Below are 23,491 nucleotides of genomic sequence, written 5' to 3'. Positions count from 1 at the left end.
AGTTACACTGTAAACTTTGCCACTCTATCTCTTCCATCCCCTAAACATCAATATGAAACATGAAATTCAAGGTCATAAGGCCTTTAAAATTGTGTTTTTCAATATTCCATGGAAGGAGAAAACAGGTTAGAATGAGTTTCCAAAAATGCTGTTAGGAACAGTGAGCAAACACTCTTGCATGACATGAATATGTCATTACAGCAAAAATTCAACAGTCAGAAATGGCTCTGGCAATGGAGGCTGCTATCATGCTGCAGATACATAAGGCCAATACTTGCTTCGGCAACTAAGCAATTCACTGGCACTGAGTTATACTGCACGTCTGTATTACAGTCATCAAGGAAAATCGGAATTTGGCCCCTGGATAGTTAATCATGCTCAGGGGGATCTTTTAACTAGCATTGGAATTTTGGTGTAATTGTCAATATTAGTAAAAAGCTTGCAGAACAGTAAGCTGTTAATTTCTAATCTAATTTTTTAACATCAGTAAATTAAGCTACATGATACTAGTACATGTATGATTACCATCTTCACATGTAGCTAATTTACTATTTTAATGAAGGAATTATTCTATTTATTTGAATGAATGCACCAACTACTGATGTTTGAATATCACTGGAAGATAATTACAGCCCCTGGGAATTTTTTAATCTTTATTTTTTTTTAAGAATTGCTTGGACATTGCAGCAGTGAGAACCCCAAGTGATTTGAGATTCATATCTGGTAGTGATCACACCCAAAGTCAAATTCAGATGCCGTTATACTACACATTCTATGGGTAGAAATTTCCCCTCGTCAGGGGGGTTTTGAGGGGGTGGGCGCGGACCCAATCATGTCTGCGTCACCATTTTATGCGGGCGGGGGTGGGGGTGGGGGTTGCCTGAGTCGGGAGTGTGCTCTTTTGCACTTTCGCATGTTCGAAGATTCAGGTGACTGATCCATATAATGCAAACAAGTTTAACTCACACAGGGGCACCCTATCAGTGCTTGTTTCCCATGTGTTCTCTGTGGTTTTCAACTTGGTAAGTTTTAAAAGGTTAATAAAGTGGAGAAATAATTTTTATGACATGTTCCCTCATGTGAAACTGCCAGATGAGCTGGGTCATGTGCATTAATTTTAATAAAAATTTGTGTGTAAATTTAAAATCATTCATGAAACCTCATCCTGCTCATGAATGAGGTTCCATAAAAAATGCGAAGGCCGCCTGGACTCTTTGCCTGCCCGCCAACCTTAAGGTAGGATGGGCAGCTCAGGTAATTGATTAACTGCCTTTTTAAATGGCCTTAATAGGCCTTTGACAGTTCGGCAAGCACGCGCCCGCCAAACTTGAAAATCTAAATGACGCGTGGTGACATCGGGACACATGCCACAGCGAGCAGGCCCCGACCCCTCTCGCTGAGCTGAAGATTCAGGCCTTATATTATTGAAAAGTTTTACCTGCTTCACACCAATGTATAATGTCATATTGAATGATCCATGTAAGGCAAACAAGTTTAACTCACACAGGGGCACCCTATAAGTGCTCTTTTCTCATGTGTTCTCTGTGGTTTTCAACTTGATAAGTTATGGGAGATTAGCAGGGCACTTATTTCTGAATGGTGAAAAAAATAAATGTCCGAGCTTTGCAAAGAATGCTAAGGTACAAATGTGTCTGTTGTGCAGTTAAGTCACTACGGCCACAACAGCACAACATAAATCAAATTTCTTACCTCAGCTTCTGGATCTTCAGACCCACCAGTCTCAGATTCATCATCATAATCAAGGACCATTGCTTGAGCTGTTGCAATGCAGAAAAGGAGCACCAAAGTCAGCCTCATGGCGCTTAAGCAGTGAGCTTTCTTTGCTGATTTCTCACTTCTTATCTTGTCCTTTCTCTCAGAGTCTTTCTCAAGTCAGTATTGCTTCTTTTTATATGTTTCAACCACTGGACTTAGGGAATGGAGGGCGGAGATTGGGGCAATTGGTGGCCACATGATCACTTTTTAATCAATGAGTTAATATTTAAACACTATCACTTGGTTACTATAGTCAGGTTGATGAACAGAGCATTTGTGTCATTCCTCTCTATTGTAACATAACCAATGTGTCAGAAACAAAAATGTAAACTGATAAATGTTCAGAGTTCTGAGCATTACTTTTGTTTTGGTAACACAAAATAGATTTTAAAAACCCCCATATATGGTATCGTATCTATTGGCATTACTTAAATGTAGTTAGGTTCCAGGAACAAGACAATTAATTAACAGAACTTCAGGACGAATAAGATTAAAATGGTATCCTGTTTCTCAATGTTTCAGTTTACCTTTATTGATGTTTTTTGGTGTTTAGTGAAGCTTTTCAAAGATATTTTTCATATTCAGTCTCCCTTGCGTATAAGATATAAAGACCTGGGTTTTGTTTTCAGTGGTGAATGAACTGTGTCAGCCATTATTATGCTTATCCTTGACCATAGACTTTCTACTGGATTTTGCAGTGGAGTTTGCTGTGATTTGAGGAAAATTTCAGCACAGCACTGTACAGGGGATCTGGGCAAGCAGCTATGTAGCTCCTTAACCAATCAGATCCAAGAATTCTTATTCCAGCACATAGGACAGAATTTAACCTAAATATATCCACTTGCAGCAGGTTAGGGCGCAGGCGTGGTGGAGAGAAGGTGCAAAAGCTGGTAGTGGGTCAGGAATCTGATTGTTTCATCAGTGGATTTTGCCACGGCTCTCTAACTCAGGCTGCTTTCAGGTTTCCTGACCAATCAAAGATTGCAAACATGTTAACTGTGGCTTCAACAACTGGAGGGATGGAGAGGAGACCTGGGAAGGCTGCTCCCAGAGTCTCTCACTCTTCCCTGGAGGTCCTGCAGTGGGAGCTGAGGGTCTAAAATGAGGAGATGTTTTGTGCAATGGGAGTGGGAGGCTAGCCTCCCAAGCTAGGCAGATGTGGATGGAAGTGGACGGGGAAGTCAGCAGTCCCTCAAACCTGGATACAGTACCTCAAGAGGTTCATTAAGCTTAAAAGAGAAGGAAAGGTGAGCGCCATAACACTTTCAGATGCCAACTCCCACACTCTGACTTTCCCAGCATTCTCCTGCACAGCACTTGAGGCACCTCCTTACATCCCTATCTGAAGAACCAACACTCACAGTCACCCTCAATATATTGACATATCACCCCCATCACAGTCAGTCACCCTCCACAAATGTCATCATTGCATTCACACAATCCATTCCTAACACTTATAACTCTACTTTCTTCTCTTGCAAGAAAGCACATGAACTCTTGAGGCACTGTATCCAGGTTCTAGGGACTACACTCCTGCTGTTGACTTCCTCAGCCACATCCATCCATCCCCTCTTGGTTTGAGAGGCTAGCCCCTTCCTGCCATTGAGGAAAACATCACCTCATTTCAGTCCCTCAGCTCCCACAGCAGGACCTTCAGGGAAGAGTGAGAGACAGAGAGCCAAGGAGGTCAGGGGATAGGGGGGCCTTCAGTGATTGCCACCACCAGACACTGGCATGAGTACCCACTGGGGCTACAGGGAAGGAAGGTTTGTTCCAGTTGACTGAAGGTATCTGCATCAACCCTCCATGAAAGCCTAATCCTCATGTTGTACTGGTGCTCAGGCATGTCACAAAAGTTGACCCTCTGTCTGTAGACTCAGAATTGGAGTCTCACCTCCTCTGAGCTGGAGCTCTGTGTCCATACCCCCTTTGTTCTGTGGAGCAGCATGTGGCTGTGGAAGGCAGCTGGTGCTGTTGGTCACGTTGGCCCTGGTGCTGATAATGCTATTGACATTGGTGTTGCTGCTTCTCTTCTTCATCATCAGCATAAGCTGCTCCCATGCTGCAGAGTAAAGGCTGACAACAAGGAAGATCAGATTAGATCAGAATGAGTGAAGTCCAACGTGACTTTAAAAACATTGGAATCACCTGTAAAGCAGTGAAATCTGGTTTTCCCAAACAAGTGCTGGAAGTGCAAACCTTTCACATTATCAGCCCAGCAGCCATGTCATTTCGCTGTTTGAAGACTTTCCAGCCTGAGTTTAGCTGAACAATGACTCCCTGCTGTATTCCTGCCAGGTGCCCTGGTGAGCTCCACATGGCTTGGGAAACCTGCATTGGCTCCTGAATTAAATTCACAATTAATCTCCTGGCATTGCCCAGGCCTGCCCTGCCACCACCCTACCACCCCCACTCCCATCCCCATCACCACCTTGGCAGTTAAAATTCTGCCTGTAGAGTCTGAAGTAAGAACTGCAAGATTTTCAAAAATTTGTTCATGGGATGTGGGCATCAGTGGCTAGGCCAGCATTTAATGCCCATTCCTAATTGTCCTCGTTCACTTTTAAGAGGCATTTTTAAGAGTCAGCCACATTGCTGTGGGTCTGGAGTCACATGTAGGCCAGACCAGGTAAGGACAGCAGATTTCCTTCCCTAAAGGACATTAGTGAATGAGATGGGTTTTTACAACAACCGACAACGGTTTCATGGTCATCGTTAGACTTTTAATTCCAGATTTTTATTGAATTCAAATTTCACCATCTGCCATGGCGGGATTCCCCAGAGCATTACACAGAGTCTCTGGAATACTAGCCAGTGACAATACCACTACACCACATAAGCGTGAAAAATATTATGTGCAATGTAAGTGTCACAAAGTTAATACCTTCATATTAAATTCTTTTCTCTATAATTTTATTTGGAAACATTAAACTATTTCAAATAAATGGGAATTCTTTAAAATAGCGGAAAGAGGATTTGATATTGACACATTTCACATTTATATAACACTGCAAACAGCAATTTCCAGTTTTTAGAGGAATTATAGTCAGATGAATGTGGGATCACATTTCTCACAATCTAACCCATGCTACAATCATCCTAGTTCACCAAGTGATGGTATGTCCCTGAATTTGAACTTTTGCAAACAAGGGAAGAGTTTTATTCAGGTACATAGTCTAGGAAAGTTCTGTACAGTAAAGTGTTAAGAGAAGTATTTTATGCAGGTTAAATTGCTGAGGGTTTATTTAGCGGAATATAAGATAGTATAAATAGAGAAACACACAAATATAGTGAAGGGAGCTAATTAAAGGCTGATTGGTTATTGATCAGAATCTTGATGGAGCAGAAACTAATATTTCTATCCCTGGTATGATGTGCCACTGGTAAAATTACTGTGTGTTCCTATAGTTTCATGTTAGTCTATTAAAAATTAGGCATAATTTAATATTAAGTGCATTGAAGACATCAATGTGCATCATGGTTTGATATTGGCAAATCACAACAAATATTTTCTTTCTACCACAAAGCCAGTATTTGTCATTAATTTACCAGAAAGTCATCAGTGAACTTTCAGATCAGTAAATGTTTTCCATCATTTCGCCAGAGTCACATTGTGCAAGATTGACAAATATGAAGAAAAAGAATCCGTCATATTTACTGAAAGAGCAGTGCCATGTCATTTCCCTCTTGACCAGTTGATCTTTAACAATTAATAAAAAGGCTTGACCTTGCTGTACCGGTACATTTTTTTTTACCTGAAGCTAGAAATTTTAGCTTGCTAATCAATAAAAGTCAATTGGTCAATGAAAGCTCAGTCAGTGTTTGCCATTAAATAAATATTTACTGTTCTGTACAACATGTTACAATAATGACTGAGAGTCATTATACAGTATTAAGAGCTAAGTATTTTACCAACTGCGTCGTGAAATTGAACTTTTGAACAACACGATCTAGTCATGACTCATAACTCAAAGCAAAATTCAAGATGAGAACATGGGCCAGGATTTTACAGTCGGCGTGTGGGGGGGCAGGCCCGACATGCATGCGCGTAAAATGACGCCCAATGACGTTGGGCGTGCATCCCGATGTCACTGCGCACCATCGCGATATTTCAGAGACACCCGCCATTAATTAACAGGGCAGTTAAGGCCCTTGAGGCAGCAATTGATTTCCATTTTGCACAGACCGTGCGATTTTCAGGGCATCGCACTGGCCCAACAGGCAGGCGGGTAGGCCACATTTTCAAAAATTTCATCCATGGGCAGGATAAGAGGGATGAGTGGGTTCACTAAGGCGAGTTGTTAGAACTTTAAATGATTACTTACTGCTACTTGCTTGTGTGAACAGGACAACTTTATTTCGCTTCAGAGCTGCTTTGACAGAAATAAGAGGCTTCAGCTCAGGACTCTAGAGGAATCATACCACTTGGGGCTTTCCAGGTCTCAGACAGCCTTCCCTTACCCTGGGAATGGTGATTGTGGCCTCTGCTGGAGGCACCTCCTCTGAGGAGGAAGAGAGGGCCAGAAGGGGAAGAGGCCAGGTGTCCCTATTCAGCCTCCAGGGGAGTGACCTGTGGGAAGAGAGGCGCAGGAACAAGGGGCACAGGGCCAACAGGAAGTCTAAGGTGAAAGGGGCCGCAGAAGATGCCACTATCCTGCTGCGATGGTTTACAGGCGGCGATGCAGCTACCTCAATATGTCCGAGGTATAATGCTGAAAGAGGCTCTGCCTCTCAAGGGAGACAGTGACCTCCATCTGTCATGTGACCCCCTGAGATCAGCTCCAACTGTGTGGGTGGACACCCCATGCTGAAGGTCACGATGGCCCTCAACTTTTATGCCAACGGCCCTTTCCAGGGGTCAGTGGGTGATCTTTGTGCAGTCTCTGAATCAGCTGTCCAAGCTGGTGACAGACGCTCTGTTCAGGCCTGCATTGACTTTAATCCACTGCCGCTGGGACAAGGCCAGCCAAGCACAGCGAGCCAGAGGCTTCGCAGCGATTGCTGGCTTCCCCCGCGTCCAGGGTGCAATAGACTGCACACATGTGGCCATCAAGGCACCAGCAGGTGAGCCCAGTGCCTTCGTCAACAGGAAGGGCTTCCACTCCATGAACATGCAGATAGTGTGCGATCACAGGATGCAGACTCTGCAAGTCTGTGCAAGGTACCCTGGCAGCTCCCATAATGCTTACATCCTCAGACATTCCCAGGTGCCAGGGCTCTTCAGTGTTCCAGCCTGGCTGGATGGTTGGCTGCTGGGTGACAAAGGCTATCCCCTCAGAAGGTGCCTCATGACGCCTCTCCACCATCCAAAAACAGAGCAGTGGTACAATAGGAGCCACGCCTCCACAAGGGCTGCGTTGGAGAGAACCATCAGTCTTCTCAAGATGCGCTTCCGATGCCTGGACCGCTCAGGATGCGCACTACAATACCCCCCAGATCGTGTGGCACTGATAGTGGTTGCATGCTGCACTCGCCACAATCTGGCACTGGAAAGGGGGGACGCAGTGGAGGAAGAAGATGTTGACACAGCTGCTTTGTCAGCAGATGATGAGTCCAGTAGTGAGTTCAAGGACAAGCACGCTCAGGAGAATGCTGAGGGGATAGACGTGGACTTGGGCAACCTCCGGGGAGACAGGGACACCTGGGAGGCTTTGATCCAATGCTCCTTCAGCTAGCACACCAAAGATGAACCACTGCCACATGCCAGGGCTGCAGGCTCCATACTCGATACCTGACAACAACATTTGCCTGGTCAACAATTTGCACAATGTGCTATTTCAATAAAGATCAATGACAGACAAGTCACTCATAACATCATGGGTTACCCTTCACCTGCAGAACTAATGAAGCACCCAGAGGCTTGTTGAACACAAACACATTTACTGTTTTGGAGCCTGGCATACATAAATCAAATTAAACGTAAAGGTGTTCAACATCACACCAACTTAAAAAGAACTTAAAAGTGGGGCAAAAGAAAACCACCAGTGATAAGTCCGTGCTGAGCCTAAGGTGCTTTATGTTTACATTTGCAGGTGCTAAGTCTAGGTGCTCCCCCTCTCTGGCACCAGCATTGGAGACAGCCCTGCTCACTCTGCTGTCCTGTTGGCCTTGATGACCTTGGCGGGCATCCTCTGGCCAGTGGAGCCTGTGATGGCCCCACCTGGGAGGGAGCGGCCAGTGGCATGGCTGGCACCTCCCCAGTCACCGCAGCCTCATCGGATGCCACGGTCACTGGCAAAGGGGCAGAGGAGCTGCTGCTGTCATCCAGAGTGCTCTGAGAGGAGCCTGCAGAGATGACAAGCAGCTTGTGCGCCAATGTCAGGTCGCTTTGGACCTCCCTGATCACCATTGATGGATGGGCACCTAGCTGGGATACTGGGTGCCCAATCCATCTCCCACACTGACACTGACCACCTGAGGTCAATATTGCTGTGAGGGCTTGCAGGTCCAAGCGCATCCCCAGGAAGCCCTGATTCAGCTCCTGGAGGAGCCTCTCCATGAGAGTCGCCATTCTCTCCATGGAGGAGGCAGTGTGCTTGTCCATAAGGGTCATTGCATTGCTCAAGCTCTGCATTGACTCCTCCATCACGGAGACCATGGCACGCATTCCTTCATGTATCTCTGCCAGATCCTCCTGCAGACCCTGTTGGACTTCCAGCATCTGCTGCCTCAGGGACGACTCCAGAGTTACATCATCAGCCAGCAACTGACCATGTTCCTGGTTGCCAGCATTCCTCCCACTGCTGGTGCCCTGGGCCCCCTCTGCCTCTGCCTGCACTCAAGCGAGCGTGAAGTGTCCTCACTGCCGCGCACTGAGATACTAGCCGATGACCTTACTCCCACCGAGGTGCTGGTATCTGCGCTGGTGCCTGCCTGGCTGGCAGGGTGTGATGCTGGTGCGTTCAGATCATCCGTGCCCTCAGGGGTGAGCGGCGGACCTTCAGGCTCCCGAGACCGAGGGTGCTCTGGTGAGCCTGAAAGGAAGAACAAGGACATGTCATTAGTTGAAGTCATTATGCTGCTACTGTGCATGCCTGGCACCCGGATCAGGGTGCGCTCGTCTTTCCGTTATCAATGGGGATTCCATGTTGGATGCTGAAATCAATATACAGTCAACAGTGGAATGGTTGCTATTACAGACATTCTGACCTCAGTGCACTGCACTCTTACCTCCCAGTGGCACCCTAACGTCACCGCTGCTAGTTGATCTAGGTGCATGGCATGCATCCAGCTCCAGTGCCTCCTGCACATATCTGGACAGGATTAGAAGGCAGGGTGGCCCTCTGCCAGTCCACAGCCTCTCTGCATTGTTATGGGCTGCCTTCTCCTGAAAGGAGAGAGGAGCATTGATTAGTCCACCCTATACCTGCAGTGCCATTGCTGCCTGGCCAACCCCACCTGAGGAATACCGCACAGGGCTCAGCCAATTCATGACCCTGGAGCCGCAAAACACTCTTTCCAAGCAGCCAGGACTCACCCCCTTGCTCAGACGCTGCCTCCATGACATATGCCACTTACATCCTACAAACTCTGAGGTCCGGGGGTAGGGGCTGGGTGCTAAGTGACCCATGCCAACATGGTACTCACCCTTCCCGATTGCAGGAGATCAATAAACCATTTGCGGCACTGCACCCATGTGCGCCTCACAACATCATGGTAGCTGGCCCGTGATGCCACCTCTTCCCAGGCATGTTTGGTTAGGTGGGGGGGCCTCCTCCTTCTGTCCCTTAGGACAAGGATATCCCAGTGTGCTACCACCTCCTCCAGGAGGACAGTGAGGCACTCGTCGGAAAACCTCGGGGCTGACTGCCCTGCCGACCTGCCCTCCCGCCTGCCCTGTTCTCCAACGACATTCTGCATTGCTGATCTGCAAAGTCAATGGCAGCATTAGCACGGCTGCCTGCGCCGTTTTTGAATAGGCCGCTGGGTCACCACTGGGTCACCATTGGGCCGGGCGGACATTGGCCTCCTGCCCCCGCCCGCCCCTTCCCACTGATCTCAGGAAACATGCATTACACTGGACGGGCCTTAATTGGCTCGCCGGCGTAAAATGGTGGTGCGGACCTGATCACGGGTGGCGGTCGGGTTCCTGAATACTCCCACCCACTCCCGCCAAGCCCGCCCAATGCGGGAAAAATTCTGGCCATGGTGATTGTGTATTTCAATAGCTTTGCTCATTGGGAATAAAACCAACTACAGGACATTTTGGAGAAAGGACAGTCCCATTTTGCTTTATAGATTCGTTATTCATTAATATGTTCTCTCTTACCGCCTCTCCTGTTTTTATTGGTTTTCACACTGGGTTGTGGTTCCATGGGTGTCAGCAATCCTCTGGTGCCTTACTCAAGTAGCAACTCTTGTTATGACCCCTATAGGAAGTGACAACTAAAAAACGAGATTTGTATTCCCCCTGGCCAACTTTAAGGAATTGCACGACAAGGTTTCAATTTTAAGATTTTTTACTGTAACAAACTAACTAAAAACAACATGACTAAAATTACCTAATAACAACTAATACTCTAAGCTACAAAAAAATCCCTCATCAATGCTTTAACATGACTGATAGCCACATAATACTTACATAGTAAAGGACATGCGGGGAGACAGGGGACTACATCTGAGTGAGATGGAAACCGAGTGAGTAGTGAATTAAGTTCAAGTGGTAAATTCTGGTAAGTGTTTTTCAGGCTTATGTATAGATTAAGAATCAGACTCTGACATAGAACTAACAAACTTCAAGTAAGTTGGACTAGCTTGTTAAACAGGGAGCTGCCTGGTAGGGGCAGGTATCTTTCAATCAACTGAAAACAACTAACTTGTTAAACTCTTTCGAGTTATCAACAATCACAGATTGCAACTCGTTCGAGTACAATCACAGTTCTTGGTTTCCAGGAGTGGGGCATGAACCCACAACCCTCTGATTCAAAGGCGAGGGTGCTATGAACTGAGCCACAGCTGAACGAACTTGTTAAACAGGGCACTGAATGTTAGTGGTGGTTATCTGTCAATCAGCTGAAAGCAGTTGGTTCTATTGGTGTTAATTATTGTAGAAAGAAGCTAAACTTGCCAGTGACTCATCAGAGGGTCAATATAAGAGCCAGGCTTTTCAAACCACATGATCAAAGGGGCACGCGAGGATACAGGAGACAACGCCTGAGACCGATTCGGGAGACCGATTGAGTAGCAAATTTGGTTCAGGTGGGAATACGGTGCATGGGGGAAAGAGGTGTAGCATACAGAGGAATTATTCTAAGTTAATTAAGAAGGTAACTAAATTAACTAAATATCATAAGTAACAATGGCAGGACAGGTGTTATGTTGCAACTGTGGGATGTGGGAGCTTTTGGATGCCAAGGCGATCCATGACAAACACATGTGCAGAAAGTGTAAGCAGCTACAGGAATTCCAGATCAGGATTAACGATCCAGAAGCTGAACTTCAGACACTGCCCAACATAAGGGATGGGGAAAAATACCTGAGCACTTTGTTCCCAAAAATGGTCACACCTATTAGAATAGGATTGTCTGTTTTGGTCAGCGGTGAGGGACAGGAGGATGTGACCATGAGTGAGGCAGGTAAAGGAACCAAGCAGGCAATAGTGGAGGAGCCTCAGAGTTTGCAATTGTCAAACAGGTTTGAGGTGATCACAACCTGTGTGGACGAAAGCAAGGTCTGCAAGGTAGATGAGCCGACTGGCCATGGCACCATGGTACAGGAAGCCGTTCAAGCTGGAGGAGTAAACAGGAATGTAATGGCAGCAGGGGAAAGTATACTGAGGGAGTTTTACACTGTTCTCTGCAGCAAAGAGTGAGAGTCCATAAGGCCTGGTGCCAGGGTTTGGGACATCTGCCTGGGGCTGGAGAGGAACTTGAAGTGGGAGGGGGAGGATCCAGTTGTTGTGGTCTATGTAGATACCAACAACATAGGCCAGACAAGGAAAGAGGTTCTGCATAGTAAATATGCGGAGCTAGGCGTCACATTAAGAAGCAAAACCTTAAAGGTTTGGATCTCTGGATTATTACCTGAGCCATGTGCAAATAAGCATAGGGCAAATAAGATTAGAGAGATGAATGCGTGGCTCAAAATCTGGTGTGGGAGAAGTGGGTTCCAGCTTGTAGGGCACTGGCATCAGTACTGGGGAAATTGGGGGCTGTACCATTAGGATGATCTACACCTGAACCGTGCTGGGACCAGTGTTCTAGCAAACCACATAAGTAGGGAAGTAGAGAGGGCTTTAAACTAAACAAGGTGGAGTGAGGGATCAAGCTTGGGTAGATGTAGCAAATCAAGGGGTAGAGTCAAGACAGGAGAGCAAAATAGTAATGTGGGAAATGAGGATCAGAGAATGGCAGGAAAGGACAGAGAAAAAACCTAAAAATACACCAACAGTCAAGGCTAGATATTACAAAGATAACCAAAAGACAAAACTAAAGGTTTTGTATTTGAATGCGCGTAGCATTCATAATGAAGTATATGAATTGATGCACACATTGAAGTAAATAAATATGATCTGACAGCCATTATGGAGACATGCTTACAGGATGACAAGGATTGGGTCCTGAATATTGAGGGGTATATGACATTGAAGAAGAATAGGAAGCTAGGTAAAGGTGGAGGGGTAGCACTGTTAATCAAGGATGTCATTGGTGTAATAGTTAAATGGCCTTGGTTCAGGAGATCAGGATGTAGGATCAGTTTGGATGGAGATGAGGAATAGTAAGGGAAAGGAATCACTAGTGGGAGTGGTCTACAGGCCCTCTAAAAGTAACCACAATATAGGACAAAGAATACAAGAATAAGTATTGGGCGTTTGTGATAAAGGGACAGTAATAATCATGAGTGATTTTAATCTACATATAAACTGGAAAAATCAGATTGAAAGTAATATCCTGGATGAGGAGTTCATATAATATTTTCAAGATAGCTTCTTAGAGCAGCATGTTCTGGAACCAACCAGAGAGCATGTTATATTAGACTTGTTATTGTGTAACATGACAGGATTAATTAATGAGCTCAGAGTGAAGGCAGCCCTAGGTAGCAGCGACCAAAAAATGATTGAATTTTGCATCCAGCTTGAAAGGGAGAAGCATGAGTCTAAGACCAGTATTTTAAAGTTGCAATCACTAGGGAAATGGTACTCAGCAAACTGATGAAGCTACGGGCTGACAAGTCTCCTGGTCCTGATGGACTTCACCTTAGGATCTTAAAAGAGTAGCTAATGAGGTACTGGATGCATTGGTGTTAATTTTCCAAAATTCACTAGATTCTGGAAAGGCTCCATCTGGCTGGAAAGGTGCAAATATAACCCATCTATTCAAGAAGGGAGGGAAACAGAAAACAGGAAACTATAGGCCAGTTAGCTTGACGTCTGTCACGGGGAAGGTGTTAGAATAGATCATTGAGGAGGTTATAGCTGGGCACTTAGAAAAATTTGAGGTAATCAGGAAGAGTCAATATGGTTTTGTGAAAGGGAAATCATGTTTAACCAATTTATTGGAGTTCTTTGAAGAAGTAACAGGCGTTGTGGATAAAGGAGAGCCCGTAAACGTACTGTACTTGGATTTCCAGACGGCATTTGATAAGGTGCCACATCAAAGGTTATTGCGGAAAATAAGAGCTTATGGTGTAGAGGGTAACATACGAGCATGGATAGAAGATTGGCTGGCTGGGAGAAAACAGAGACTATGCATAAATGGGTCTTTTTCAGGTTGGCAGGATGTGACAAGTCAATTCTTGCAGGGGTCTGTGTTGGACCCTCAAATTATTACAATTCATATCAATGACTTAAATGAGGGGTGCAAAGGCATGGTAGCTAAATTTGCAGATAACACAAAGACAAGTAGGAAAGTATGTTATGAAGAGGACATAAGAAGTTTGCAGACAGATGTAGCTAGGTTGAGTGAGTAGGCAAAAATATGGTAGATGGTGTACAATATAGGAAAATGTGAAGCATAAAAAAGTGCAGCATTACTTAAATGGAGAACAACTGAGTTGGAGAGGGATCTAGGTGTTCTAGTGCATGAGTCACAAAAACTTCGTATACAAGTAATTAAGAAGGCTAATGGAATGCGATCCTTCATTATGAGAGCAATTGAACATAAAAGTAAGGATGGTATGCTACAGTTATACAGGGTATTGGTGAGACAATGTCTTGAATATTGTGTACAGTTTTGGTCTCCTTATTTAAGGAAGGATGTAAATGCATTGGACGCGGTTCAGGGGAGGTTTACGAGATTGATACCTGGAATGAATGGGTTGTCTTATGAGGAAAGGTTGGGCAGACTGGGCTTGTTTCCACAGAAGTCTAGAAGAGTGAGGGGTGACTTACTGATGTATATAAGATGCTGAATGGTCTTGACAAGGAGGACATGGTAAGGATGTTTCCTCTTGTGGGTGAGTCCAGAACTAGGGGTGCTGTTTTAAAATTATGAGTTGCCCTTTTAGGACAAAGATGAGGAGAATTTTTTTCTCTAAGAGGGTTGTGCGACTTTGAAATTCTCTGCCTCAGAAGGTGGTGGAAGTGGGGTCATTGAATATTTTAAAGGCGGAGGTAGATAGATTCTAGTTAGGCAAAGAAATCAAAGGTTATCTGGGATAGATGGGAATGTGGAATTCAAAACACAAAAAGATCAGCCATGATCTTATTGAATGGCAGAGTAGACTTGAGGGGCCGATTGGCCTACTTCTGCACCTAATTCACATGTTCGTATATACATTACAACACACTCTCCTCAGGATTATAGGCTTTATGAGAAACAGTCCACAACCACTCCCAAATTCGAATGGGTCCACTCTACCCACTTCGCTAAGTCATAATGTCAAGTGACCGCCAAAAGGCACTTCCCTCAGTTTTCAGAGAATTTCCAAACTGACTACCAGCAGTAAGATCAACTTCAATGATTTCTCCCCCTGATCTTGCTAGGATAAATCTCCCAGTTCCCCAAATTGCTATGGGATGCAACTCTTCGACTAGAGACCATCTTCTGCATTGTGCTTGGTAGTTTACAGAAAGTCACCATGCTCCTCTCTGCTGACCACTCTAGCTACAACCCTTTGTCCCTCTCCAAGAGACCTTTCTCTCTCTCCCCTTTTCTGTCCAAAAACTTGGAGACTGAACATCTATCCATAGTCAGCACAACTGAGTTTGCCTTTGTTTTCAGGTGTGAACATTTTACACTTTTTTCCCAATAAGCAAATCTGATATCCCCCATCCTCATAGCAGCCAAGGTGTGTTGTTGGGCAGAATTTGAAATAAATCACATGACCCTCTGCATTCCTCCCTTTTACTCTCTCCATCCCTCTCCATTTTACCTTGAATTAAAGAGATGGTTTAAAACATAGTCATCTTATAATAACTTTGTACTCTTAATACTCTTTATGCATGAGCTTTGGCACTCAATGTTGGTAGCCTGTCTTAACTATGGAAGACATCACAGCCAAACTGGGTTATCTGTTACTGTTCTGTTGAAGAGTCATACGGACTCGAAACGTTAACTGTGTTCCTCTCCGCAGATGCTGCCAGACCTGCTGAGTTTTTCCAGGTATTTTTATTTTTATTTTTGTTTTGGGTTATCTTCTTTCTTGCCTTAAGAAATTTGAATATTATTTCTATCATAAAGTTGATTAGCTTGTGCCTATTGATAAGAGTATAGGAATAAGTGAAAGAGTAAGCCAAACAGCCCCTTGACCCTGCTGTGCCATTTATTAAGATCATGGAATCTGTAAGATTCAGAGGAAACTTTGGAACTGGACTAGCGGCAAAAAGGGGAAGCAGTAGTGCATTATTAAAGTTCAGGCCTCTTCCAAAGCATCATTGAGTACCTTGGAAGGGAGTAACCACCCTAAAAGAGAGGCTCATGACAGGAACATGTTTGACAAATCCATTAGTTGGTGACGAGCTCCACTGGGTGACCAACTGAACCACTTAAGTGGCCAATTCATGCCTCCATGGGGATTTTGTCCATGGCGGGAGGGCCTGCCTTTGGGGAGACCACCAGGTAAATCCTGCGGTCTCCCAGCAGGTCCTGGGTAGGGGCCCATCAACAAGATAACAGGAGTTAGCAGGCTGTCTCCAATGCCGGTGCCAACGAGGGGGGAGCATCTAGATGTAGCAGCCATAAACATAAGTTTAAAGCGCCTTAAGCACAAGAGGGTGATCTTTTGTTCCTCCATTTTGTTTTACTTTTTTTAATGGCATGACCAACAACACCAAATATTGTTCTGTTCAATAATATGTGAGCTCCAACATTAAATTACATTTGCTTTTGTGTTATTTGCCTGAGTATGCTTCATTTGTTTTGTAGGTGCAGGGTAAGCCAGTATGTAATGCTGGACGTGGGTGGCTCAAAACTTGATTGCACAGGCACTGAGTGTATCTTGGGGGCAAAGGAAAGTGTCATTTCTGTGATCCAGGATGGAAGCGGCAGCCCTGGCATGAGGTGGTAGCTCTTATTTGGCAGCCTAGCTGAAGGAGCGTTGGAGCAAAGCGTCCCTGGTGTCCCTGCCTCCCTGGAGGTTACCGAGGTCTGCCTCCACGCCCTCAGCGTTCTCCTCACCGTGCTCCTCTTCTGACTCACTACTGGACTCATCCTCTGTGGCCTGTGTAGCTGCATCAACATCCTCTTCCTCCAGTGGATCCCCCCTTGCCAGTGCCAGATTGCGGAGAGCACAGCATGTAACCACAATCAGTGACACCCACTCTGGGGGGGTATTGGAGTGTGCCCCCTGAACGGTCCAGGCATCAGAAGCGCATCTGCAGAAGACCTATGGTTCTCTCTACCACAGCCATGGTGGAGGTGTGGCTCCTGTTGTATCACTGCTCCATCCCTGTTCTTGGATGGCGGAGAGGTGTCATGAGCCCCCTTTTCATGGGATAGCCCTTGTCACCCAGCAGCCATCCATCCAGTTGGGCTGGAGCACTGAAGAGTCTCGGCACCTGGGAGTGTCTGAGGATGTAGGCGTCGTGGGAGCTGACAGGGTACCTTGCACATACTTGTGGGAGCTGCCAGGGTACCTTGCACATACTTGCAGAATCTGCATCCCATGGTCACACACTATCTGGACGTTCATGGAGTGGAAGCCCTTCCTGTTGATGAAGGCACCGGGCTCACCTGCTGGTGCCTTGATGGCCACATGTGTACAGTCTATTGCACCCTGGATGCGGGGGAAAACAGCAATGGCCGCAAAGCCTCTGGCTCGCTCAGTCTGGCTGCCCTCGTCCATATGGAAATGAATGAAAGTCAATACCCACCTGAACAGGGCTTCTGTCACCAGCTTGACCCAACTGTGGACTGTTGGGTCAAGCTAGTGACACAGATCCCCCACTGACCCCTGGAAAGAGCCGGAGTCATAGAAGTTCTGGGCCACTATGACATTCAGAACCATTGGCATGGGGTGTCCACCCACACAGTCGGAGCTGATCTCAGGCCCAATCATCTGGAAAATGGAGGTCACAGTCTCCCTGGAGAGGCGGAGCCTCTTTTGGCATTGCATGTTGGACATATTGAGGTAGCTGCATTGCCACCTGTAAACCCTGGCAGCAGGATAGTGGCATCTTCAGCGGCCCCTTCTGCCTTGGACTATCTGCTGGCCCTGCGCCCCTTGTGCCTGCGCCTCTCCTCCCACAGGTCCCGCCCCTGGAAGTTGCACTGGGACAACTGGCCTCCTCTCCCTTCTGCCCTTCTCTTCCTCTGAGGGGGAGGTGCCTCCAGTGGAGAGCACAATCCCCATTACCACGGTAACAGAAGGCTGGAAGGGTCCACACAGTCTGAACCCTCAGGGGGCCTTGAAGACACCAATGAGTCCTGAAATGACGTGTGGAAATGCTCAGAACGAAGCCCCGATCAGAGATTAATCTGACAAGTACCAATAAGCAACCAGCAGCAAGTTATCTCCAACATTCCTCACTGCTCACACTGACAATGCTGCTGACGCTTTTTATCCCGCCCCTGGTTGAGGTTTTGCAAATTGTGGCCTGCCCGCCTGCCCACTCTGTCCATGCGATGAGTGAAAAATTGCACAGGCAACGTTAAATTGCTTTCAATTGGGTTGTCAAGGGCCTTAACTGGCCTCTTAACTAATGGTGGGCATGGGTCTGACTCCCGCTTGCGCCTGCCGACCGAAATATCGCATGATGGCAACGTCAGCACACATCATTTTACGCTCATTTGGGTCGGGCACAGGCCCGCCTGATGAGCAGAAAATTCTGCCCTTAATCTATGATGTTACAATAGTTCTGTCAAAGTTTCCATCTATAAAGTGTTCTTGCCATTGAGACATGGCAAAGGTGATCATTTTCCCCCTGTCGGGGGGGAAGTGCGGGAGCGGGTGCAGGCGGGCGCACCTCTGATCGGCTTCCCCGATTGGGGGCGCGCTGCCATTTTATGTTGGCGGACCAATTAAGGCCCGTCCAGCGTGACGTCCACCAGGAAGCGCCAAGCGCTCCCTGTGTGTGAGGGGGGGGATTCCCTCAACCAGGAATGCACTCCTTCGCGTATGCGCGTGAAAGAGAGCACAGATCTCCCTGAGGCTCAGTTCTGCCCCAGGGAGATCGGCTCCAAATTAAAATTTGCAATAAAAATGAAAGAAAAATTTCGCTGACATGTCCCCTCATGTGACACTGTGACATGAGTTGGGACATGTCCATAACTTTAATTGAAACCTTTATTAAAAATTTAAATACCCTCATGAAACCTCATCCCGCCTGTGGATGAAGTTTCATGCTTTTTCTGAAGCCTGCCAGGTTGGACGGGCAGGTCCATTAATGATTTTAAGTAGTGTCTCAATGGCCTCAATTGGCCGTTGACAGGTCGGCGGTCGCACAGCTGACTCGGCTGCGCCCCCGCCGACCTGAAAATGGAAATGACGCAGGGTGACGTCAGGAGTTCCACCCTCATCCCGCCTCATTTTACACGTCAGCGAGTGGGCCCCGTTCCCACTCGCCAACTAGAAGATTCTGCCCCATGGAGAAGCCATTGCAGGAAATATGTTAACTATAGGAATGAGACAGTAGAAACAGGCCCATGAAAGGATGGTTTCACGAGGATGAATCGGGAGGATGCATGGTTTTAAGACTGAAATTGCATTGAAGAGATGTGAACAGGGAGTGATTAGAGAAATGTGCACATTTGATGTGGATTTCTCAGTAATTTGGTTGGCGGCTCTTAAGCATGCATTTTGTACATGTCATACTAACTAAAGAGAACATAAATGGATGTTCACAGCATAATCAACTGAAATGGCAACCAGGATCTATCTGAATGATGGAACAGACTCAAAGGACTGAATGACCTATTCTTGTTTCTATGTTCCTTCCTATGTTCCCAATAATATCTAGATTTATTCAGTGTCAGTTACAATGAACATGTGCTCTAAATTCACACTGGATGATCCTGTAAAATGTATTTGCCCTACTACTAAGTTGAGGTTGAGCAACCTTGATTCCTGCCTCAAGTTCAAATCAGTTTTATGAAAATTGAAACTGCAACCCTTGTTTTCAACCGATTTACTATATCAAGTAAAATGAAGTATTAAGTCTGAGTTTAGCAATTACTGTTAGTCATTATTGTTGAAGGACTTTCAAGGTTATGTCTATATTTAACTATTTTGGAACTGAAATTCCACTCCTACAACATTGGCCAAACAAAGGTAAATTTGCCTTCCCTGTGCAAACTAAAACCCATCATTCTGTCAATATTTATAAGTTACATCCTGTTTTTTTCCCTCAACTTCTCTTGATTAAAACAGTATTGATTAATGTATTTAGTAATAGAACAAGAAGTCATTGATTACTAAATCAATGTGAAAAAGTATTTCAAGAATAATTTGCAACCAATATATTTACAAAGCTTATTTGTTACATATGTCAGTGAAATACCTCTTTTAACAGAAACAAATTAATGTCTGTATGCCACCATAATTGATTGTGTTCTCAGAAATCATACACTTTAAAAGTATATGTTCTTGAGATTCAATTGGCAGGCCAATATTAGCAAGAAAAATCAGCACTCTTGTTTTTGATAAGGGGGGAATTTCACCCCTAATTTATAATGTTACAATAGTTCTGCCAAAGTTCCCACCTGTAAAGTGATCTTGTCATTGAGACATGGCAAAGGTTAGCTTTTTAAGAATGGTAATAATTACAGCAGTTTGGGAAATGAGAGAAACATTAATAAGGCAACTGATTATGCCACATAATAATCCTCATAATTTCAATAGGGACCACCATCGCCACCAGTAGCAGTTCCAGTTTTACCACATTAATAATTTCCTCAAAGTACTAAGTGCCCTATTTTTACATATGGAGCCATTCATGAATTTTCCAACAAGCTTATGGGATATCTAAATAGGAAGGGTGATTGTTTCATCAATAAGCAAATGACATAGGATGCATAACAGAAAATAATTCCCCTTAATGTGCAATTTCTAGATGTGGACTGGATGCTACAAACTCCATTCCTCTTCCCAGCAACAGTCTGAGATTAAGTCAGTCTGTTTGCAGCCTTGTTATCATATTTGACCCTGAAATGGGCTTCCAACCTCTTTATTTGTGCCACCACTAAGACCACCTATTTCAACCTCCGTAACATCATTCAATTTTGTCCCTGTCTCAGCTCATCTGCTGCTGAAACCCTCATCAATGCCTTGTTAACTCTAGTCTCAACAATTCCAATGCACTCCTGCTGGTCTCCCACATTCTATCCTCTGTAAACCTGTGGACATCCAAAACTCTGCTGCCCTTGTCTTAAATCACAGCAAGTCACATTCCCCTATCACCTCTGTGTTCACTGATCTAAATTGGCCCCCAGTCAAGCAAGATCTTGACTTTAAAATTCTTATCCTTGCTTACAAATACTTTGATGGCCTTGCTCCTCTCTATCTCTGTAATCTCCCCCAGTCCCCACAGCCATCCGAGATATCTGTGATCCTCTAATTCTGGCCTCTTGTGCATGTCCAATCATAATTGCTCCACCATTGGTGGTCGTGCCCTCAGTTGCCTAGGCCCCAAGCTCTGGAATTGCCTCCCTACATCTCTCCACCTCTTTATCTCACTTTCTTCATTTAAGACACTTTTTAAAACCTACCTCTTTGACCAAGCTTTTGGCCATCTGACCCAATATCTCCTTATGTGGCTCAAGTTTCATACTTTGTTTCATAATATTCCTTTGAATGTCTCAGGACATTTCATTTCATTAAAGGCACTATATAAGTTGTTCCTGTTGTTTTCATCTGGAGGCACACAAAGGAGAAGGAACAATGGAAGTCAGTTGCCCGATGCACCCAGAGCCTCACCATAAATAGACACCAAGCATATGGCAAACCATTGAGCGACCACTCTCATACTAAAATAAGGCTTTAGGTGCTTGGAATGTCAGGTGAGTTTGCAACATGCAAATGTAAAAACTGGATGTTGCATGTTGCATAATATTACTGTGGACAGAAGTCTGACGATGAAAATGAAAGAACAGCAACATGGAACCATAGAAGACCAGCGGGCATTAATCCACGGCAGCCACCAGCAGAAGCAGATCATTGCAGGCAAACAGGTATCATTGTTTCTATTTTTTCTATTGGATACTATTATAATTGTGACAATTCCGTGTGTTTTATCTGTTACCATCTGCAATAAACTGAATGTGTTCAGACTATTGTGTTTTTGAGAACAGGTGTTTTCTACTCTTTACAATGATGAGTGACAAATAGCAGGATTCATTAAAAAAATTGTTTGAATGCCTATGATGCTTCAATGGTTGTGGGTGTTGGATGTCAATCATCTCATTCCCAGTACATCGTAAGAGTTTCTCAGGGCAGTGTCCTGGCCCAAACATCTTCAGATGCTTCATCAATGGTCTTCCCTCCATCATATGGTCAGAAGTGGGGGTGTTCACTGATGATTCCACAGTATTCAGCATTTGCAACTCCTCAGGTACTGAAGCAATCCACGTCCTCATGCAACAAGACCCAGAAACATTCAGGCTTGGGCTGATAAATGGCAAGTGACATATATGCCATACAAATAGGGTTGCCAACTCTCAATGTATTCCTGAGGAAACCCTAGACACAGGTGCCAAGCAATAACCATCCCTAACAAGAGAGAATCTAATCATCTCCCCTTGGCATTCAATATCATTGCTAAACTGCTCAAGCCCCATCGGCTAAATTGCACTTGCAGTGTGCTCAACAGGCCAAATAACTTCCTTCTTTGCTGTAAACATTCAAAGATTTCATCTTCTACCTCAACCCCACTTCCCCGCCATATCTCTACATCTCGATTCCCTTCCGCCTATGGCTGAAGAAGAAAACCTTCCCCTCAGTCTCTCTGGATTAGTGTTGACCAACTCTGGAAATTGCCATAAATTAGTTTACATTAGACTGAGACATGAAGTGTAGAAAAGCTCCAGCAGTGGAAATCTTTGGGTCTACATGGGTAAAATTGGATAGAGCTGAACAACTCTCAGTGACTACACACAGGGAACAATTTCTTTGCCAGAATGGGTTAGCTTGAGTCCTGATTGACCAGAGGGTGCCAGCAGGTGTTATAGGCCAGCTCAAAGAAGAGAAAAAGGATAAACTAGGTAACCAAAAACCAGTTAGCCTTATGGCAGTAATAGGAAAATGTCTTGAAACCATATTCTGGAGCAACAAGAATGAATACATCGGAACATTTGCACTAACCAGTTGGATTTGTAAAGAACAGGCCTTTCTTGATTAATTTCATTACGTCATCTGAGGAAATTGAAATTACCATGTTCATAGGGAAAGTAAATTTAAAAAATGCAATGCGCAGTGAAAAATGTAAATTAGAGACACCTGAAGGAAGTGGCATCAGCTGTACAAATATTGCATGTGCTCATTTTTCAAAATAGGCATTGGATGTATAGATTGCAGTTACAAGGTGATTCAGTCATGATGCCAGCAAGGAGAGTCATGACAGGGCGATTCATCAAGATACCAGCAGGGAGAGAGATTACAGGTTGATTTAATCCTGATACCAGCAAGGAGGGGGTTACAGGGTGATTTAATACTGATACCAGCAAGGAGGGGGTTACAGGGTGATTTAATCCTGATACCAGCAGGGAGAGAGGTTACAGGGTGATTTAATCCTGATACCAGCAGGGAGAGAGGTTACAGGGTGATTTAATCCTGATACCAGCAGGGAGAGAGGTTACAGGGTGATTCAGTCCTGATACCAGCAAGGAAATTAGATGATTTGGGGAAGAAGGCCAGAGGTCTTTTCCAAAATCATGGCTCACAGCATCATTGGTTTTCTTTTTTCTCTCCTTCCTGCTAAGTTTCCTCGCACCTAGGCCTTTTTGGCTGTTCTACAGCATAATAATATTGAATGTATTCTCTGTGAGCTCTTTTCATGGGGCATTTTGCTGCCTTAAATCTGAAGAATTCCCTTGTTCTGTTCAAGTGCACAAGATGAGAAGGTGGCTGGGCCCATTATGTAGCTTCAAGTGATCATGTAGTGCCGGTCCAAGACCTTTTCAGGTTCTGCTGGACCTGGGTCTCACAGGTGGCTGCCACACTTTCCATGGACGCAGCCAAACATTTACATGCCAGAGTGATGACAGCAGACAGAACATGAACAGACTCCTCCAGCTTTCGGTCCAGTCTGCGCATGGCCTCTGGCATCTCTGCCTGGAGTTCCCTTGCCTGTCCCTGCATCTCCAAGAGGTCTCTTAGGGCCGAGTCCAGAGGTTCGTCATCTGCA

At 45.2% G+C, this 23,491-nt stretch overlaps 1 protein-coding gene across 2 annotated transcripts in view; it reads right to left on the bottom strand.

Moving 5' to 3' along the window:
* fgb (fibrinogen beta chain) overlaps nt 1-1,922 on the bottom strand; it is a 285,364-nt gene extending 283,442 nt beyond the window's left edge. For both annotated transcript variants that reach the window (XM_078541842.1, XM_078541835.1), the window contains exon 1: nt 1,711-1,922. In XM_078541842.1, the coding sequence (XP_078397968.1) occupies nt 1,711-1,818 (108 nt within the window). In that variant the 5' untranslated portion in view covers nt 1,819-1,922. The remainder of the gene's footprint in view (nt 1-1,710) is intronic.
* Between the last annotated feature and the right edge of the window lie 21,569 nt (nt 1,923-23,491).

This window comes from Cetorhinus maximus, chromosome 1, assembly GCF_964194155.1.
Source record: "Cetorhinus maximus chromosome 1, sCetMax3.hap1.1, whole genome shotgun sequence".
NCBI lineage: Eukaryota > Metazoa > Chordata > Chondrichthyes > Lamniformes > Cetorhinidae > Cetorhinus > Cetorhinus maximus.
The sequence above is the reverse complement of the archived record's forward strand: the minus strand, read 5'-3'. Positions and strand labels throughout refer to the sequence as shown.